Source organism: Cydia strobilella, chromosome 1 (genome assembly GCF_947568885.1).
Source record: "Cydia strobilella chromosome 1, ilCydStro3.1, whole genome shotgun sequence".
Lineage (NCBI taxonomy): Eukaryota > Metazoa > Arthropoda > Insecta > Lepidoptera > Tortricidae > Cydia > Cydia strobilella.
The window spans coordinates 5,168,506-5,186,667 of NC_086041.1; the positions used below are offsets into that span (position 1 = coordinate 5,168,506).

Genomic DNA, 18,162 nt, shown 5'->3' on the forward strand with positions numbered 1-18,162 from the left:
GGACGTTGCGAGCGCACGTTAAAATCGTCGGCCGGCAATAAAACAGCGGCCGGGTGCGGCGAGGCGCGACGACTCGCCGCGGGTGCGAGCGGGACGCCAAGAGAGATAATGGACTCTGTACGAAATGAAGAACGCGCTGGAGCGCCGAGCGAGCGAGCCGGTCGGAGCACGGCAAAAACATCGGCGCGGTTATCGCGGCCCCTCCCTCCTCGCCCCGCGCCCGCCCGCGCCCCTGGGACCGGACTGATCGACACCGGCCGGAGCCTCTCGCAGGCGGCGTGGGGTCGACTTACTCGTGCGCCTCCTTCGCTCGCTCGCTTCCAACGGACAAGTAGAGCCGACAAATAATATTACTTCGTTTTAACTTCCCAGTTCAGTTGCGCTCGTTCTTGACAGTTTACTGCCATGCCACTTGGACTGAATATACCAAAATCACTTATTATCCTTAGCAAACTAATATAGCTACACCCGTTTTGGTTTATAACTTGAATCTATAAAACAAACCAAGTCAAGATATAAATGACACAACACAAGCCTTATCAAAACTCAAAAGCACATGCGAAAAGATTTAGGATAAGAGTTGCAAAACCTCAGAACCCTTATGGCCAGCTCAGGAAAATGATCCGCAAAGACAACGCCTCCGTCGAGCCAGCCTGTCTTGTTTTTATTTGGACCTGTGGGCACAGGCATTGTTTGCATTTGCGGGATTCCGCGCGTTGTTTTATTGTGCGGTTACCGCAAGTGCCCGTGCTCTATTGACACGGACTGCCGTTGTGGGCTAACTGCCGATGCCGAGGTTGCAGTGTCAAGGCAACTTCCTACCTTTACTGTTTATGTATGCTAATTATTACCCTTCTGAAGTTTAATTTGACTTAATGGAGCGGGTTGCCGTCGTAAACAACTTTCCGAATATGGTTAAATGGTTCAGTTATATTATTCATATTTTATGCGGATGGAATAACTTGTGCGTACACTCACCCGCAACAATATTTTATTTTAAGAAGGGTTCCAAAAAATCTGAAGAAAAATGCTTGTAGGGTTATGACCCTACAAGCATTTTTCTTAGACCTTCAGTAGACCTTGTTTGGTGCTTTTATTTTTGCTTTGGCGCCTTGATCGATACTTATCTAGAATATTTTATACAAATACAATTTGTACGCGTTTACATTGCCATCGTGGATCCACCACCGACTCCCTTGCCACCAAAAATGCAGACCTAGGGAAATCTACTTCCTTCCACCAGGAATGACTGTAGCGGATGATGTAAGTTGTATGTCGCTCAGTCCCGTCCACTCCCCGCAGTGGCTTCGAGTGGGGTTCGGTTAAATAATCTCATCAAATTTTTCCATCAGTTTGATATCGCCCGCCACAGTAGGTTTTACTGACTTAAGTTGACGTAGCTTTTGATAAATTAACACATTTACAAAAAGGTTCATCGAGACTCTTCAAGAGTTGATTGTAGCGGACTGCGATTATTATTTCACTCGGTCTTTCGCGCTGACTTGAAGTGGGAAGTCGGAAGAATAATCGCGCTTGATAGCTTCTATCGCGTTAAGAGCCCGTTATCGATTTTAGTCGCAAAAATGTAAAATTGATAGATTTAGTCTGTGTAGTATATGTATATTTGTACAATAAAGAGTTTACTACTACTACTACTACTTAGTCGCTGAAATTGTACACCTTTTGATACGTTATAGAAATAACAAATACTGGTTTCTATTAGCACGTCTTCTCATCTTGCCGTTTTACAGATCAATTTTTTGAAAACAGACTCACTATTCACTAAATTAGTAATGATTTTTTTTTTCTGACGGGCGTTTAGGTAAACGCGCGTAAAGCACTGATTTTGTCGCTCTTATTTGTATATTTCGTAAAGTTTTTTACGGCTAAAAATAGTAATTTTGTATTACACATATCCTGTACTCGACCTTTTACAGACTACATTTTTGTTATTATGACTTTGAAGTAGTGTAAATGAAAGTTAGACGAAATCAATTGTCTCCAGAAATTACTTCAAAACAAGTGACAATTTCTCTGAGAATCGACTTAATTTCAATGTAATTTTGATACTTAAACAATCTACAACATGTGCTGAAACTGTTCTTATACATCATTTTGTATAATTGGGTCAATCACTTTTTTTTTGTATTTGTGTGGCACTATTGAATAATCTATTTTAACTATTAAACTACTTAAAATACATGAATTTTAATATGTTAAACATTAAATTAGACTAGTTTTTGGCAATTGAGCAAAATATGAAATAATACATACATATACATAAATAATAATACATACAATACAACTCGGGGATCGCATCCGGAACACCACGCTGCGCTCTAAAACCCAAATAATATGGTTGGAGAGCCGGCAGTAAAGTTTCGAACCAACGTGATACCGCGATGAGATGCACAATGGTTTCCCATAAAACTGATGCTAAGTCCGAATTTGATAGTCTGCCACGGCGGAACTAGCCGAAAGTACAAAAAAAATAGCCACTTCCGGTGCGAAAAAGGGGGGGTCATTTAACCCATCTGATACTGCAATAAAAGCTATGGCATCAGTTAGAAATTTACTGGTAGATACAGAAAAGCAAAATCTGCCAGTATGATTCCTGCCGGAAGTGCTTGGCATACGCTCTCAAAGGTGACCATCAGGACCCCTAAATTAACCCATCTGATACCAGCATGAAACCAATTCCAGTCGGTAGATATGAACCTTCTCTTCAGGAATATATAAGTCTGCCAGGGCGCTTTCAGCCGAAACACCTTGACATACGAGATTATGTGGTGCAACATCCGTGGTACCCGTATAACCCGTATTTTGGAATTGTACATATTACGGACATTTCAAATACTGCAGGCTTATTAATTTATTACTCTATGCTTATATTTGTATATTATTACGTTATTAATAACACATATTTATAATAAATTAAGTTAAAATAAATTAAATAATGTGATTAATATGATTAATAGTCATTGAATTAGCTATATGAATCGTTTGTCTTTGTCTGTCATTTTGACTTATGTATTTGTAAGAAAAGGATAAAACATAATTTAACTAATTCAGGCTCGTAAAGTTTTACGAATAAGGGGGTATTAGTATTCATAGCTAAATCAGGCTTTTAAAGCGACATAAAATGATTTTTGGTGGTTTCTTTTACGCTTGAGGCGTTTTTTCACCTATTTGGTGTATCTAATCACTATCTTATGTAGGGGAGAGAGGGGCAAGACGAGTAAGACGGGGTAGCGACACGACTGACCAACCATCAGAATCCCGTTAACGCATGACGATGCGTCGCCATCATAGCAATCAGTTCGCACAGTGACCGGCTAGACAAATGGTGTCGTTAATTATTTATTTGCAAAAAAACTGTTTTTGCCATATTCCTTGTTATTTTTAGGATTCCGTACCCAAAGGGTAAAAACGGGACCCTATAACTAAGACTCCGCTTTCTGTCTGTCTGTCCGTCTGTCACCAGGCTGTATCTCATCAACCGTGATAGCTAGACAGATGAAATTTTCGCAGATGATGTATTTCTGTTGCCGTTATAACAAACGAAAACTAATTGTTTATAACACCTGTATTCATTACCTGTAATGCACAATTGATGAATAAATGATTCTAAAAACATAATAAAATAAATATTTAAGTGGGGTTCCCATACAACAAACGTGACTTTTTTGCCATTTTTTGCGTAATGGTATTATGGTACGGAACCTTACGTGCGCGAGTCCGACTCGCACTTGGCCGGTTTTTGTGTTTTATTTGGTTTGCGTTTGTTTCCTTATTATCACCAGCACATATATACTGTTAATTTATTCCTATGGCCCAGCAATCACGCCAACAGCTAAGGACTTGTTTGGTTTCAAGTACGGTTTATTTTACAAAAAACTTTCGAATTTCATTAGGCACATGAGGCAAGATGGGGTACATCTTGACGGCCGTAGTTTTAAAGTGATAAACTGATGAAGAATTGCGGATTTGAATTTATTTATTCTTCAACATCAATATCAACATCAAACATTTATTCAGCAAATAGGCCACAGGGGAACTTTTACATGTCAATTTTTACAAACAGTAAAATTAACCCAACACAATAAAATTAACAAGGGAAGATGGGGTACATGTTAGCTGTAAACACATTTTCGGTCTCTCAGACGACTTAAGAAATAAAAGTAAAACAGTTCGTGAGAAGTTATCGGACGATGGACCCAAAAGCCAAAAATTTAAGTTTTGTTTAGGCCCTAAATATAATATTTATATGAATCATTCTTATCTTGTCCCGTAGGGGTTCCCCATCTTACCATACTTGGGGGGCAAGATGGAGAGAAGGCACTTTTGGCCATTTTAATTTATTTTTAATTTAATTATCTAACTAGAGAGTTCCTAGTAAGTGTTGATTATGAAAGACTGATTACCAAAGATAAAAATAAAAATAACAAAAACTTAAAAAAAATAGCATTTTCAGTTTTATTGGACTTGAAACATTAAGTATCCCGTCATGCCCACCTCTCCCCTACATTTCTTGACGTTGATGCAAAACTGACGTAGTTTAACATTCAGGGTGTTGTTTTATAACACTACAAATTGAGATAACTAAGGTCTGTTTTTTTATTCCGTAGACTAAAATGACGTTTCATATGTAAGACATGACATTTCTTAGTACCACATGAAATGTCATTTTAGTCTACGGATTACGGAATAAAAAACAGAATATAATTTATTGGAGTTTTAGTAATAGGGTCCCGTTTTTACCCTTTGGGTACGGACCCCTAAAAATAATTTAAAATGTTCATATTTGGATTATTGGTAAAAATCGTCCTTGACGTTGAAAATCCTGTCTTTTTACACCCGTTTACAATAAGTATGTAATAATAATAATTTTGTTCATTTTGGTAAATAAAGGATATTGTAATTTGAAATTATTGTATTATTTATATATAAGGTGCTAACAAATTAGCTACAGAAATTTTACGAGATGGTTGGTACTTTACACTAGAACAATTAACTTTTAATAGAAATTAAGAAAGTTTCTCATAATTTTTATTTTATTTACCGAACAAAATAAATAAACTATAATTCTATCTAAAAAATAATCATCATGTATTTAACTGCTTGTTTGTCTTAAATGTCATTGTCAACGTGTCATTTGATTTATCAGCGTGAAGTGGCCAGTTAAGTTTTATATTTAAAAGAGGTTTTAGAATCTGTTCAATGAGGTCTCATTTAATTATCTCATTAACAGAGTTTTTTTTACAAAGCAAATTTGTTTTCCAATTTTCTCAAAATAACATCATAAAACCTATAATGTTTCATACTTACATATACTTCAGGAGCCGAGTACTATCAACTGTAAAGATATCGGTAGCTAATTTGTTAGCACCTTTATAAGGCAAACAAAGAAGTACAAAGCCGTAAGCAGGTATTAAATTAATGCCCAAATTATATTGTGTATATTAATAAATTTGAAATATATGTTATTAATCGCATAAAAATATACAAATATAAGCATTAGGTAATAAATCATAAGCCTGCAATAATTAAAATGACTGTAATCTGTACAATTCCAAAATACGGGTTCCACGGATGTTGCTCACATAATCTCGTATGTCAAGGTGTTTCGGCTGAAAGCGCCCTGGCAGACTTATATATTCCTGAAGAGAAGGTTCATATCTACCGACTGGAATTGGTTTCGTGCTGGTCTCAGATGGGTTAATTTAGGGGTCCCGATGGTCACCTTTGAGAGCGTATGCCAAGCACTTCCGGCAGGAATCATACTGGCAGATTTCGCTTTTCTGTATCTACCAGTAAATTTCTAACTGATGCCATAGCTTTTATTGCAGTATCAGATGGGTTAAATGACCCCCCTTTTTCGCACCGGAAGTGGCTATTTTTTTTGTACTTTCGGCCAGTTCCGCCGTGGCAGACTATCAAATTCGGACTTAGCATCAGTTTTATGGGAAACCATTGTGCATCTCATCGCGGTATCACGTTGGTTCGAAACTTTACTGCCGGCTCTTCTACCAATAGATGTAGCTCGGAAAGCGGACAAGTTAAAGTGGGACTGGGCTGGTCATGTCTGCCGCATGCCGAATGACTTGTGGGCCAAAATAACCACAGAGTGGGTGCCCCATGAGTCAAACCGGGGATCCGGCAGACCTCGTCGGCGATGGCGGGATAACTTGGACTCCTTTTTGAGCGACTGGCCAGATGTAGCTCAAAACCGGGAGGAGTGGAAGAAGAGGGGGGAGGCCTTTGCCCAGCAGTGGGACACAATAGGCTCGTAATAATAATAATAAATAATAATTTACACAAAATTAATTGGTTTTCTAGGAGCCACATTTTCACTTCCACACTAAAATTTCATGTCACTGCGTGTACAGAGTTAAATACCTTTTTGGTGTAAAATAATCCCACTGTAGCATTTAATGTTACAGTCTGATCCAACAGAACATTGCGTTTACTATCTTATAATGCTATGCAAAAGCAAGAAAAATAATCACTTCAGACTACATTTTTGTTATTATGACTTTGAAGTAGTGTAAATGAAAGTTAGAGGAAATCAATTGTCTCCAGAAATTACTTCGAAACAAGTGACAATTTCTCTGAGAATCGACTTAATTTCAACGTAATTTTGATACTTAAACAATCTACAACATGTGCTGAAACTGGTCTTATACATCATTATGTATAAAAATTAACCACCATAATTTTTTGATGAATTTTTAATAACTGCCCCTTTAGACCTCATTATCAAAAGGCAAGCTGAGAAGAAGTGCTAATAGAAACCAATTGTTGTTATTTAGATATTACGTAACAAAACGTGTATAATTTCAACTACTAAATCTATCAATTTTAAATTTTTGCTCCAAAATCGTTAACGGGCTCTTAAGTACATGCCGCCGTCTAGATACTGGGTGTGTCCGTTGACTCAGACATAAGTGGCTTTACTGTGAAGCCTTTTGGAAGCGCTTTAGCACGTTTAAGAACTTCATATGCTTAGTACTTAACAATTGAGACTAACACATAAAGGTGACATTGACAAAAATATTTTGCAATAAACATGTTTTTGGGAAGAAGGGAATTGTGGAATGAATGACACGAGCTGAATACGGCGACTCTTTATAATAAGGACTGTATCGTTTGTTATAAATACAACTTTACTTAACCGTTTTTATTGGTATTACATTTTTATTAAAAAAATACACTTGTTTAATTAGTGCTTTAATAAGGTACACATTTCCTCCTGGGAGCTCGACGTAAAGCATATGGTTTAGACACAATTTACTTAATTCTCCCGCGTAATAATAACGATTGGGAACAAAACGATATTACACAAAAAAATGAGAACCGCAATTACATATGATTCGTAAAGCGAAACATCTGGGCATAGTCTAATCATTTCTTTTAGTTAAAAAAAAGTTTTGGATCTGTGCATGGTGGCCTTTTGGCAGAATATGGCATGTTCCGCATGTTACTTACGACAACTCCGACTTTGACATCCAATAGGTATAACTATCATGGAGCGTTTTTATCGACCCGCTCTATTGATGGTTCAACGCCATTAATGTCCGTTAATTTGGCTGTCTCTCTGATTTCGCTTGCATCAGTAATTGAAGGGAATCCAAAACGTGGGGTGAAAAATCGTTTTTATGTAAAAATAAAAATTCACTACAATTATTCCGCACTTTCCGCAGCTGCTCAATTGAGCAATCATGAAGAGGACACTTAGATAACAAGTTATGGCAGCCTATTAACCTTTTGTTTCTTTAAATCGTACCAAGGAGTCGGTGAAATAGTCTCAAATTAAGCTCGATAGGCTTGTCCGAAATGTATTTGCTAAGCGATATTGAAAGCATCACAAAGTCCCTAAAATAAAAATAATTTAAAACCTTATATCAGATAGGGCTTAAAAATACCCTCAGATCAAACCTTTAGAACATAGTAATACAAAATAATACACATGTCAACAGGTTTTATCTGTGTTTATAATAAACGATACACACAGTCCTTAAAGTAATAAAAAAAAAGTAAGATTATATAAACACCGAAATAATTATTTATTTTGCTTTAGGTAAGGACTACAACAGACTTCTTGCTATTTTAGGACTTCTGAGGCAATTTAGCAGTATGCAAATATAAAAAAACCGGCCAAGTGCGAGTCGGACTCGCGTTCCAAGGGTTCCGTACTTTACACAATTTAAACAATGTATTTTTTATTTGAAATGTCTTTAAAAAACCCGTAGGGGTCGGATCACAAACTAAGTAATTAAGTCCGACTCACGCTTGACTGCACATTTCTAATAGGTTTTCCTGTAATCTATAGGTAAAGATCTATTTTGTGTATTTTTTTCAAAATTTTTGACCCAGTAGTTTCGGAGATAAAGGGGGGGGGGGGGGGATGGTAATTTTTTGCCTATTTTCTTGAATAACTTCTAAACTGTTTGATCTAAATTATAAAAAATATACATTTGAGATTCTCACAATGAGCTCTTTCATTTGATATGTAACACCATATAGTTTGAAAAACTTTATTTTTTCTCATTTACCCCCCAAAAACGCCCCCCGTATTAAAAAATTCATTTGTTCACGTTACAGTATACCAAATTTCAACCTAATTGGTCGAGTAGGTTCGGAGAAAATAGGCTGTTTTCCTTTTGAGGTACGGAGCAGCACACACAATTCAGATGTAACAACTAAGAGTAGAGACAGACAATGCATTTGTATTTAGTGCATCCAGGTCATTCCAGGTGGATTATTCCGAATGGATGAATACCTACCAAAACATCTCACATTTTGATATCAATGCTATATTGAAATGACAATGTCTCCATTATAAGTATTACCATTGTACGTGGGCTTTCTTAATCAAATTATTGCTGGTTAAAATCGGTTGAGAAGTTACTTTTGCATAAATAACTCTGTCTACGAATCAATAGAGTATAATCCGTCTGACCTAATTCTATACTGACTTCAAGCAAGCGCCAGAGGGTGGAAGAGGCACTAAAACATCTAATTCCTATGAAAATATTACGTTTATATAGATGTTTTTAAACGGACTTACAGTCATTCATATTTATATCTTTAAAAAGTTTCTGAAAAGCTCTGTACACTTGTTTTTAAACATTTTCAAAGCATATATATTCGCGTAGCGACACGGGATCTAATACCCTTTCAGCAGCTGCAATAGTAGCTGTTCGTTGACATATGTAATGACCCATTTATTAGGCTTAAGCAATGAACAAACCACAGAATCGAAATAATTTATAATGACATGTCGTTTAATTGTTCCAGGATCTGACCGGTCAGAACAGCAATGACTCGGGCGGCAGCGGAGGCGCGGGGCGCGCTTCGACGCCGCACCTGAGGCCGACGCCCAGCCCCACCGGCTCCAGCGGATCCCGCTCCATGTCACCGGCTGTCGGTGAGTGTTACCTACTTTAATTCAATTCAATACATTTATTTCATGTAACCAAGACACATTTTATTAGTAACACTTACAAAACTACACTTACAAGACTTCAATTTAAAACAAAATAACAGTAACACTAACGGGAGAATGCACTCCCTCGCAGTTTAATGCGTACAATAAATACATCAATACATCAATCAATACCTTTCATACATTTTTGTGACAACTCTTGCCTCGGGCTTGAAGCGTCATGTGTTTAGGATCAAAGAACCTTTTCATCTCTCCTATTCGGAAAATTCACCTGTCATAGGCTGATAGCCGGGTGGAAAATTGCATTTCCCACCCTAGGGTATAGTTTTTTTTTTAATTTGTACTACGAGCAACGGCTAACAGCCATATATGCCATATTCCTCTCTCATATTAGATTCCGCATTTTCAGACCAAGTATTATCGTAATTAAATGTCAATTGCATTATTGCATTATAACATAAAATTGTTAATAAATCAATATAAATGACGATGGATGTTTAAAATATTATCATTATCATGAAATAAAACTATGAAAAGTCACCCGTTGATCAAGAACGCTGTAAAGGGTTCGAAACGTCGGAATGTACATATTATAAATTCAATATACTAGTTTTATTTTAATTTTTTATTTCCTCAATTTTATTGTATGGAATGTGCAAGGAAGTTGTATAATGTAAATGGGCCTTTAATGGAATGGGCAAACTCTTTCATTTAGTTTATTTTATGCATAGAACATTTGAACGACAGGAGGAATTGGTTTAATTCAAACTCTACATTATGTATGTAATTTGAAGTCTCCCACCAGTCTGTCAAAGGCGTCAAGCTCGTCCCGCCATCTCCGACGAGGTCTACCGTGACGCCTTACAGTTTGTGGGACCCAACGGGTGGCTGCTTTGGCCCACAGAGCATCTGGCTACAGGGGATAGGGATACGTGGAGAAATTAGAGGGAGGCCTTTGCCCAGCAGTGGGACAATATGGGCTCATAATAATAATAATAATGTAATTTGAATTGACGTTGCTCGTGTATACACACACAGCAGCAGCACACTGCAGCAGTGCAGGTACACTGTATACTAATAACAAACAATATTTCAACATTCCGATGAACACGCTTTAAACAATTTCCTAAAAAGTAACGCAACGTCTATAAGAGTGATTTCTTAATAGGTTAACGATGTCTAGTTTAGGCGTGCTTAATTTGAACCTTATTCTTTGGTGATAAGGATCACATTAAGTTTGAATAGAGTTTGTAGGATCCTTTATTTGGCCGGTGGCGTGTTGATCAGATTCGTTGTGCATGCTTGCTTCGTCACCAGTAGACACGGGCTTTCCCGACATTGACCCACATAGAGCGGGCTCCCACAGTACGCCGTATTTTGCCCCTTTTGCGGGCGCGAACCACCCCACCCGCCTACCTTATGTACGAGCCGGGGTGGTCGCGGTATATAGGGTCTCGTGAAAAACTTACACCCACCGTCGGGGCGAGCACGCAAAACAGGACCTTCCACCCCTGAGTCCCGACGCGTCGGTCTTATGTGCCGGACCGTCGGCGCAATTATGCCAAGATCTCTCTAACGCCCTTGTCGGGCTTCCCTCAAAGTGTCCTTGACGAGTTCACCCGCCACCTTATATACTTACCCACTGACACGAATTGCTTTACATACCTACATAGGTACGTTTATCTGATTTCAGAGTATTTACTACTACTTCATTCATTCATGATACGGAGACTGATATTCCTGATTCAATTACATGCGTGCGGCAAGATATATATTTGTTTTTATTGTCTAGCAATATCGCCGTGTCTCTAGATTTATACATTTGAATCATAGCGCACAGCATGAAGAACATACAATGTTGAATGTATAAAACTATTCTTCGCCCCGTCGAATGGAAATGCGAAATGAATTCATGATTGCTTTCAAATCGGACATCGCTGACTTGTGTGTTTAATTTCACGCTAGATTTTTATACAGGCAACAAATAAAAAAAAAACCGGCCAGGTGCGAGTCGGACTCGCGCACGAAGGGTTCCGTTTAATTACGCAGAAAACGGCAAAAAATTACGTCCCCACTTAAATATTTATTTTATTCTTTTAGTATTGGTTGTTATAGCGGCAAAAGAAATACATCATCCGTGAAAATTTTAACTGTCTAGCTATCACGGTTCATGAGATACAGCCTGGTGACAGACGGACAGACAGATAGACAGACGGACGGACAGCGAAGTCTAAGTAGTAGGGTCCCGTTTTTACCCTTTCGGTACGGAACCCTAAAAACGAATACACTAGCTTGAAGCTATTTCTTTCTAGAAAGGCTCTTATTCAATGAAGGCTTTTGCTCTTTATTATAATTATTATCTGTCATTCTTGACTGCAGTTAGATATAATATATTTTTAATTTATTTTTATACTATACAGACTTGTAATTATACCCTATCACGTCAGTTATAAAAACATCCACCAAAAACGATTCTTGTTTTGTTACCACGGACGATTGCCTAGCGTGGCTTTCTCAAAACATCGGATTGTAGACCGGGCGAGCGGCAACTGTGCCGTCGCACTCGAATACCGGTTATATGACCGCAATATAACTTCATTTCGATTCGTATGCGCTATCGAAACACTCCGCTATTTCTGATCCAATGCTCGGTTTGCTCGAGAGCAATACTAGGCTTGGTCCGCGCCGCGCCTTGTACTCGGCCCCCACCGCCAACTTGGCCGCGAGCTGGCGAGGTGGTACCAGTTCTACATGACGGTATGACGTCAACCGTTCGGCTCGTGGGGCTTCTTGGCTCTCGACAAACACTCGGATGATTGTGAAGTCTCGTATTAGAAAATTATAGACCGCCGAGCGCTTGAGGAAGTCCAAAACGTAAAAGAGCTGTTTTATTGGTGCTCCACGCCATGTTATGTATAAAAAAAAATCAACAACTTTTTTATGGTAGCTTCATAAATATTCTACTTTATTTCCTCAGCGTAATTATGAAACAGCATGCCGTGTACGGAAAAATAGCATATTCAGGCCCATTGAAAACAACCCGGTTATTTTGCATCTGCCTCTTGGACGTCATCTCTCATTTTAGGCATTGTCCGTCCGTATATAGTGGACAATCGTTATCGATTCTCAAATTATCTACTATCGACAGCATTGTGCTCTTTTCCAATCTAAGTTTCATCGTTATTTGAACACAATGAAGCCGCAATACCGCAACCCGGCGCGTTCGAAGGTGAATTGCGTATTGTTTGACGCCCGCATGCAACGTGACTTTCGAAAACGACTTTAATTTTTGTCCAATAAGGTTTCTTTTGCGTGCTGAATATATTTCTACATTAATATGGTATTTCCAACCTTACCATCCGTTCATTTTAAGTCGATTTTGCTAGTATGAGGTGGTATTTGAATAGAATACGGGCGCTAAAAGCGTTTCGCAGTCGTCCGTCGTGCGTATCGGCGGCCGAGCGCAGGAATGCCATCAACTAAGATAAGGCCGGCTCTGGGGAGCGCAGCGCGCACCGAACGCCGCCGTCCGCTGTCTCCAAAGACATTTTAAAACTTCTACGTAAATTTGCGTCGACCAATTTTATTCAAATGTAAAACAGTAACAACGTAAAAAAGAATTGACTGATTTGCTAGGTGTACATTGATAAAAAATACATTTGGGAATATCTACGCGTTCAAGATTTTAAATATTAAATATTTTCTTTTCGCCGTTGTACGCGTAAGGAACGTTTACAAACACAATAAATGTTACTAAAATGAGTGATGAGATGGACCTCATTAAACCAGTTGAACCATGCTATAGTCCGTTATTTTGCATTTCTAAACATCCCTTTTTTGTATGGGTACATATTAGAAACATCGTAAATGTTATATGTCTGTGTGATTTTATTAAAGTTAGTAGGTATCCGTCTCCTTTGTGATCCATTATCAAGGGTCGGTTTACGACCCTTTGCGACTATTATAACAGTAATTGTGCGGCCGGTGTGTCTGTCATCACATAAATGCTCCCATTCCGCCGGCCACGTGCCCCGCGTCCTTGACAGGGCAACGACCTCCCTAATCTAAATAAAAAAGAGAGTAGCGTAAACCTTCCCATCTTGTTTGTTGACGTCAACGAGCTCTCGTGAATCGTGAAATCTTTTTTCGTGAATCTGCTGTTAATTCTATCGATGCGAAGCCTCTTAGTAATTCAAATTAAATTTATTATTCGTTTTTAGGGTTCCGTACCCAAAGGGTAAAAACGGGACCCTATTACTAAGACACCGCTGTCCGTCTGTCTGTCACCAGGCTGTATCTCATGAACGGTGATGTATTTCTGTTGCCGCCATTACAACAAAATAAATACTAAAAAGTACCCTCGGTGGGCAAGTCCGACTTGCACTTGGCCGATTTTTGTTTTGTACGTTACTCTGCGTCAGTTTTAAAACGAAAATTCCGACCTTTATCTTTCCTAACTTCATTTTCGCTCGCGTCATAAACTCTACTTGTTCTTAACCCAATTTAATCTGCCTATAAGACAGTGTGTAAAGCCTGCTCGTGAGAGCGTTGGAGTATAATTTATCTATTTAACATAATTTTTTAGGGTTCCGTACCCAATGGGTAAAAACGGCACCCTATTACTAAGACTCCGCTGTCCGTCTGTCTGCCACAGTTGAAATTTTCACAGATGATGTATTTCTGTTGCCGCTATAACAACAATAACTAAAAAGTACGGAACCCTCGGTGCGTGAGTCCGACTTGGCCGGTTTTTATGCGTGCATGCCCTGTGACTACGCCATTTACAATACTTAAACTTATTGAGGTTTATGTCTATTGGACAGCAATAAAGTTATAATTAGTTAAATTGCTTAATGCATAAGAAAAGTAAGTAAGGATATAGGACAAAAAATTGGAAACTTGTTGCGGGCCCGGTGCTGGCCCCGCCCGTTCCCACTGCCCATCGCTTAATTGTATTCAGATTACCCCGGAAAAGTGATAAATCTCAGTGAGTCAAGGTCGCCCGAGGGTTCGACAGCTCATTCACCCCGTTACGTCTGCCCCCTCTAATGGTGCCGACATTCTTTAACAGACCCTAGCCAGACTTACCCGTACCACTTATACATATCCCTATTTACTTTTGCCTTCCCGTCCCTCGCTTGATAATTAGGTGGGTATTATACCCTCGCCGTCACCTCAATTCCATTCATGGTGTTTCTTGAGGTATATATCTACGACATAGTTGCCTTCGGAGGCCCGCTCATGAAACGTGTAACCAGTTTTACTCGTCGTTTCTGTATTATGTAGCTAACAGCTAACTAAACATTGTCTTTAAACATTAACATCATGTAGTTCGAGACGAAACAGCAGTCTCTAATAGATTAGGAGACAAATAAGGTTTAGCGAGAAAAGCCAGTCGCGTTGATAACGTAGTCTCGCTGCCTGCCGGCGCCAGCGTTGGTGGTGATCAACTAAATGGGTCGACAAACACGGCGGTCGTCGTGACGCCACCATTTGTCTCAACTAGGCCGCTCTTGTTAACGCCATTGTCTATGCTATGTTTACACTGCCGGGGCGACTCGCAGACCCGTTCTGATTACGATCCAATCGAATAACTTTAGAGCTTTATTGACTGGCCCCGGACTTATCTGATTGCAATTTAAATACTGTTACAGTCGTCATTACGATCGTTTGGTTGTTGTTAGTCGTATTACCTCTACCTGCGACATTGTTGCGCATACAGGTCCGCCATCGCGATATACGTTTTGTAGAGCACTCGTGACATTGCCGATTTTGTAACATTAGTACAACGACTCTGAACTCTCAAAGGGTACATGGAAACACATAAATGAACACCTTTTCCACGACATGCATATAATGATGTGCCACACCTCACTGCTGAAAATGGTCGATGTAATTGGTGTTTGGCTATTTTCAGGCATTCATGAATTCTAGATGGTATTACCAAAATATTTGCACTGTAGCGTGTTTCGGAATGCACGCGGTGTTTTTGGTAAGGGTGTGATCGAATGCTTGAAATGTGTTCGGCTCTTGTGGGCACTGTGCAGTGAACGGTCCGCGGCTCGCCGCACATAGCTCGCGTACCTCGGCTGCATGCGCCACGCATCGCCCAACGGTACTTACTGCATACGTGCACGATACTCATATTCGCGCACCAGCATCAACTAAAGGGGCCCACTGACTATCAGTCCGCCGGACGATATCGGCCTGTCAGTTGTTCGGAACTGTCAAATTTTTGTTCTAACTGACAGGCCGATATCGTCCGGCGGACTGATAGTCAGTGGGCTCCTTTATTCCTTAATGCTCGAATACGTATGTGCAGTTAGCTGCTAAGATAGACAGCAGAAAACGGTGCGAGATGTCAAGCACAAACCTTATTCTCTGGACAATAGAGCCGTGCTGTCTTTTTGGGATTCCGTAGCCAAAACGGAACACTTATACTTAGTAGATGTCTTACCGATGACTGTGTCAGTTTATGGCGTATGTAGTGTTACATATCGTTCTAGTTAAATAATAATAAAAGTATAGGACGTGGATGCCGAGCCGCTACTTGAAAATTATTTCAGAACCAGAACAGGAGACTTTTCCTATTAGGTATATTTTCTTAAATTTAAATTATTGGAAAAATCTTTACTTATATATTTTTAGGGTTACTAATTAATTGAAACAATCAAGTTAATCTTAAACAAAAGTTTTGCACCAAATTTCACAATCCGATAACGTTAGGCTGTATCATAAAATATTAACTTTTAGATAAAAAGACGTTTATGACCTGTAATGATGGGCGAGGGGGAAACCGGTTAGAAGATTATCATAATGACGACTATAAATAGTCGGACCTTAATTGGTATAATTAATGAGACCACCAATTAAAGCCTTTAACTAAAGTCGAAAGTAAACTAGAATTTGATAAAAAAAATCGAACTGCTTAGTAATTTATTTAGCTTTTGTGATTAATTGGTTGTATTTTCTATTAGAGTTCCGTACCCAAAGGGTAAAAACGGGACCCTATTACTAAGACTCGACTGTCCGTCTGTCCGTCACCATGTTGTATCTCATGAACCGTGATAGCTAGATAGTTGAAATTTTCACAGATGATGTATTTCTGCTACCGCTATAACAACAAATACTAAAAACAGAATAAAATAAATATTTAAGTGGGCTCCCATACAACAAACGTGATTTTTTTGCGTAATGGTACGGAACCCTTCGTGCGCGAGTCCAGAAAAATAAATTTGACTAAAGTATAGGGTTAAATGGTAGAGTAAGTCAATATCGACAAAGGCAAAGTTAGCTCGTATCGTATAGATCGTGATCAATCCTTTAATGCGCTTGATATATCACTGCCAACTACCAAGAACTCACGTTGTATGTTTAAATCGAGTGCCTTTTATCTCGTCTCGCTCCAACTGCCTACCCTACCATGCCATCGAAGGGGACAGGAGATCTGAATCGAGGCAAAGCTCAGATGGGAAAGTAAAGACCTCGGCGTGGTGGCCGCGGTGACGGGCTCTGCCCTTGACAGAGCTGGTTTTGTACTAATTCCAGTTTCAGAATTGTAACTCGACTATAACGAGAACGTTGTTACTTTAATCATAGTTGCGACTGTTGCGGGGCACGTTCTGTACTTGAGTAAATGTGTTTATGCATGTTATGTTAAGGGTTAAGGTTTGAGCTACAATCTTAAATGCGTAATCTTGGCATATATTATAAGAAGTAAGTTTTCGGTTGAGTTATCATTATATATACCAAAATAAAGGGACGCTTTTGTATGGTTTCTATCTATATACCGACTTTTGAAATAAAATCGCATAACCTGCTTTAAGCGCTAACAGCGACTATTCGGCCAGAATAATCCTCAAGCGACCGATACAACGCACGTCGATCCGATGTTTCCCAATTGACAGAATTCAATTCCAATGCAACCCAGTGAACTCCGATCCGCAGCCATAAGTCTCGGTCGCGCCTAGTCGTGCAACATTGGAACCGCTGACATTCAGAACGAGCGGTGTATATCCACTGATTGCTCGGCCGCGGGCATGGCGAGTACTCTGTCTCCTCCAGTGTTGCGTGATCTCGAGATCCATACAAACTGTGGGTAATCAGAACCACTTATACTGGTTTTCCTGAGCCTTCGATTCGTTCGCGCTCGGGAAGAGATTAAAATGACAACCATGAATTAGCCGTAGCCCCACTATTAATAAATTATAATCAAGCTCAAGTTTAATACTTCACAGCAATAGCTTATCTTATTTGTAATAATAGCTCCCAAGAACTTAAGAAGTGTATTTGAGTATTTACTCAACTACTTGAATAATATGTAAGGAACTCTATCAAACTAAATTCTAGGTATATGAGAGAAGTTAGCGCTAAGTTCGAATAACTTTCTATCTAGAAGTTCACTCTCGTTGTCGAGTACTTACGCTTGTTAGCAAGGTCAACGTCTCCTTGGATTACCGACGCTAGGAGGGCAATACCTACTTAGGAACGAAGTTGTGTAACTAACGTAATGACGACATCGGAACGCTCTTTACTCTGAAGTTTACGACCTTTTATTTGAAAACAAAAAGCTCTATATTAGAGCGAAAATACTGGTTACCTGAATGTTTTTATCCGTCACTTGGTTTCGAGTAGGCTACCGATCCGGCGCGGAGCCATTACCAGTGGCAGTCGTTAAAGGTCGCGCTCATAAACAAATAGGCACATAGGTGGGC

The 18,162-nt window shown here is 39.3% G+C and overlaps 1 protein-coding gene across 1 annotated transcript in view; it reads left to right on the forward strand.

The window, feature by feature from the left end:
- LOC134754059 (trithorax group protein osa) overlaps positions 1 to 18,162 on the forward strand; it is a 135,408-nt gene that overhangs the window by 95,956 nt on the left and 21,290 nt on the right. Inside the window, exon 5 of the mRNA XM_063690158.1 lies at positions 9,301 to 9,430. Coding sequence (XP_063546228.1) covers positions 9,301 to 9,430 — 130 coding nt within the window. The remainder of the gene's footprint in view (positions 1 to 9,300; positions 9,431 to 18,162) is intronic.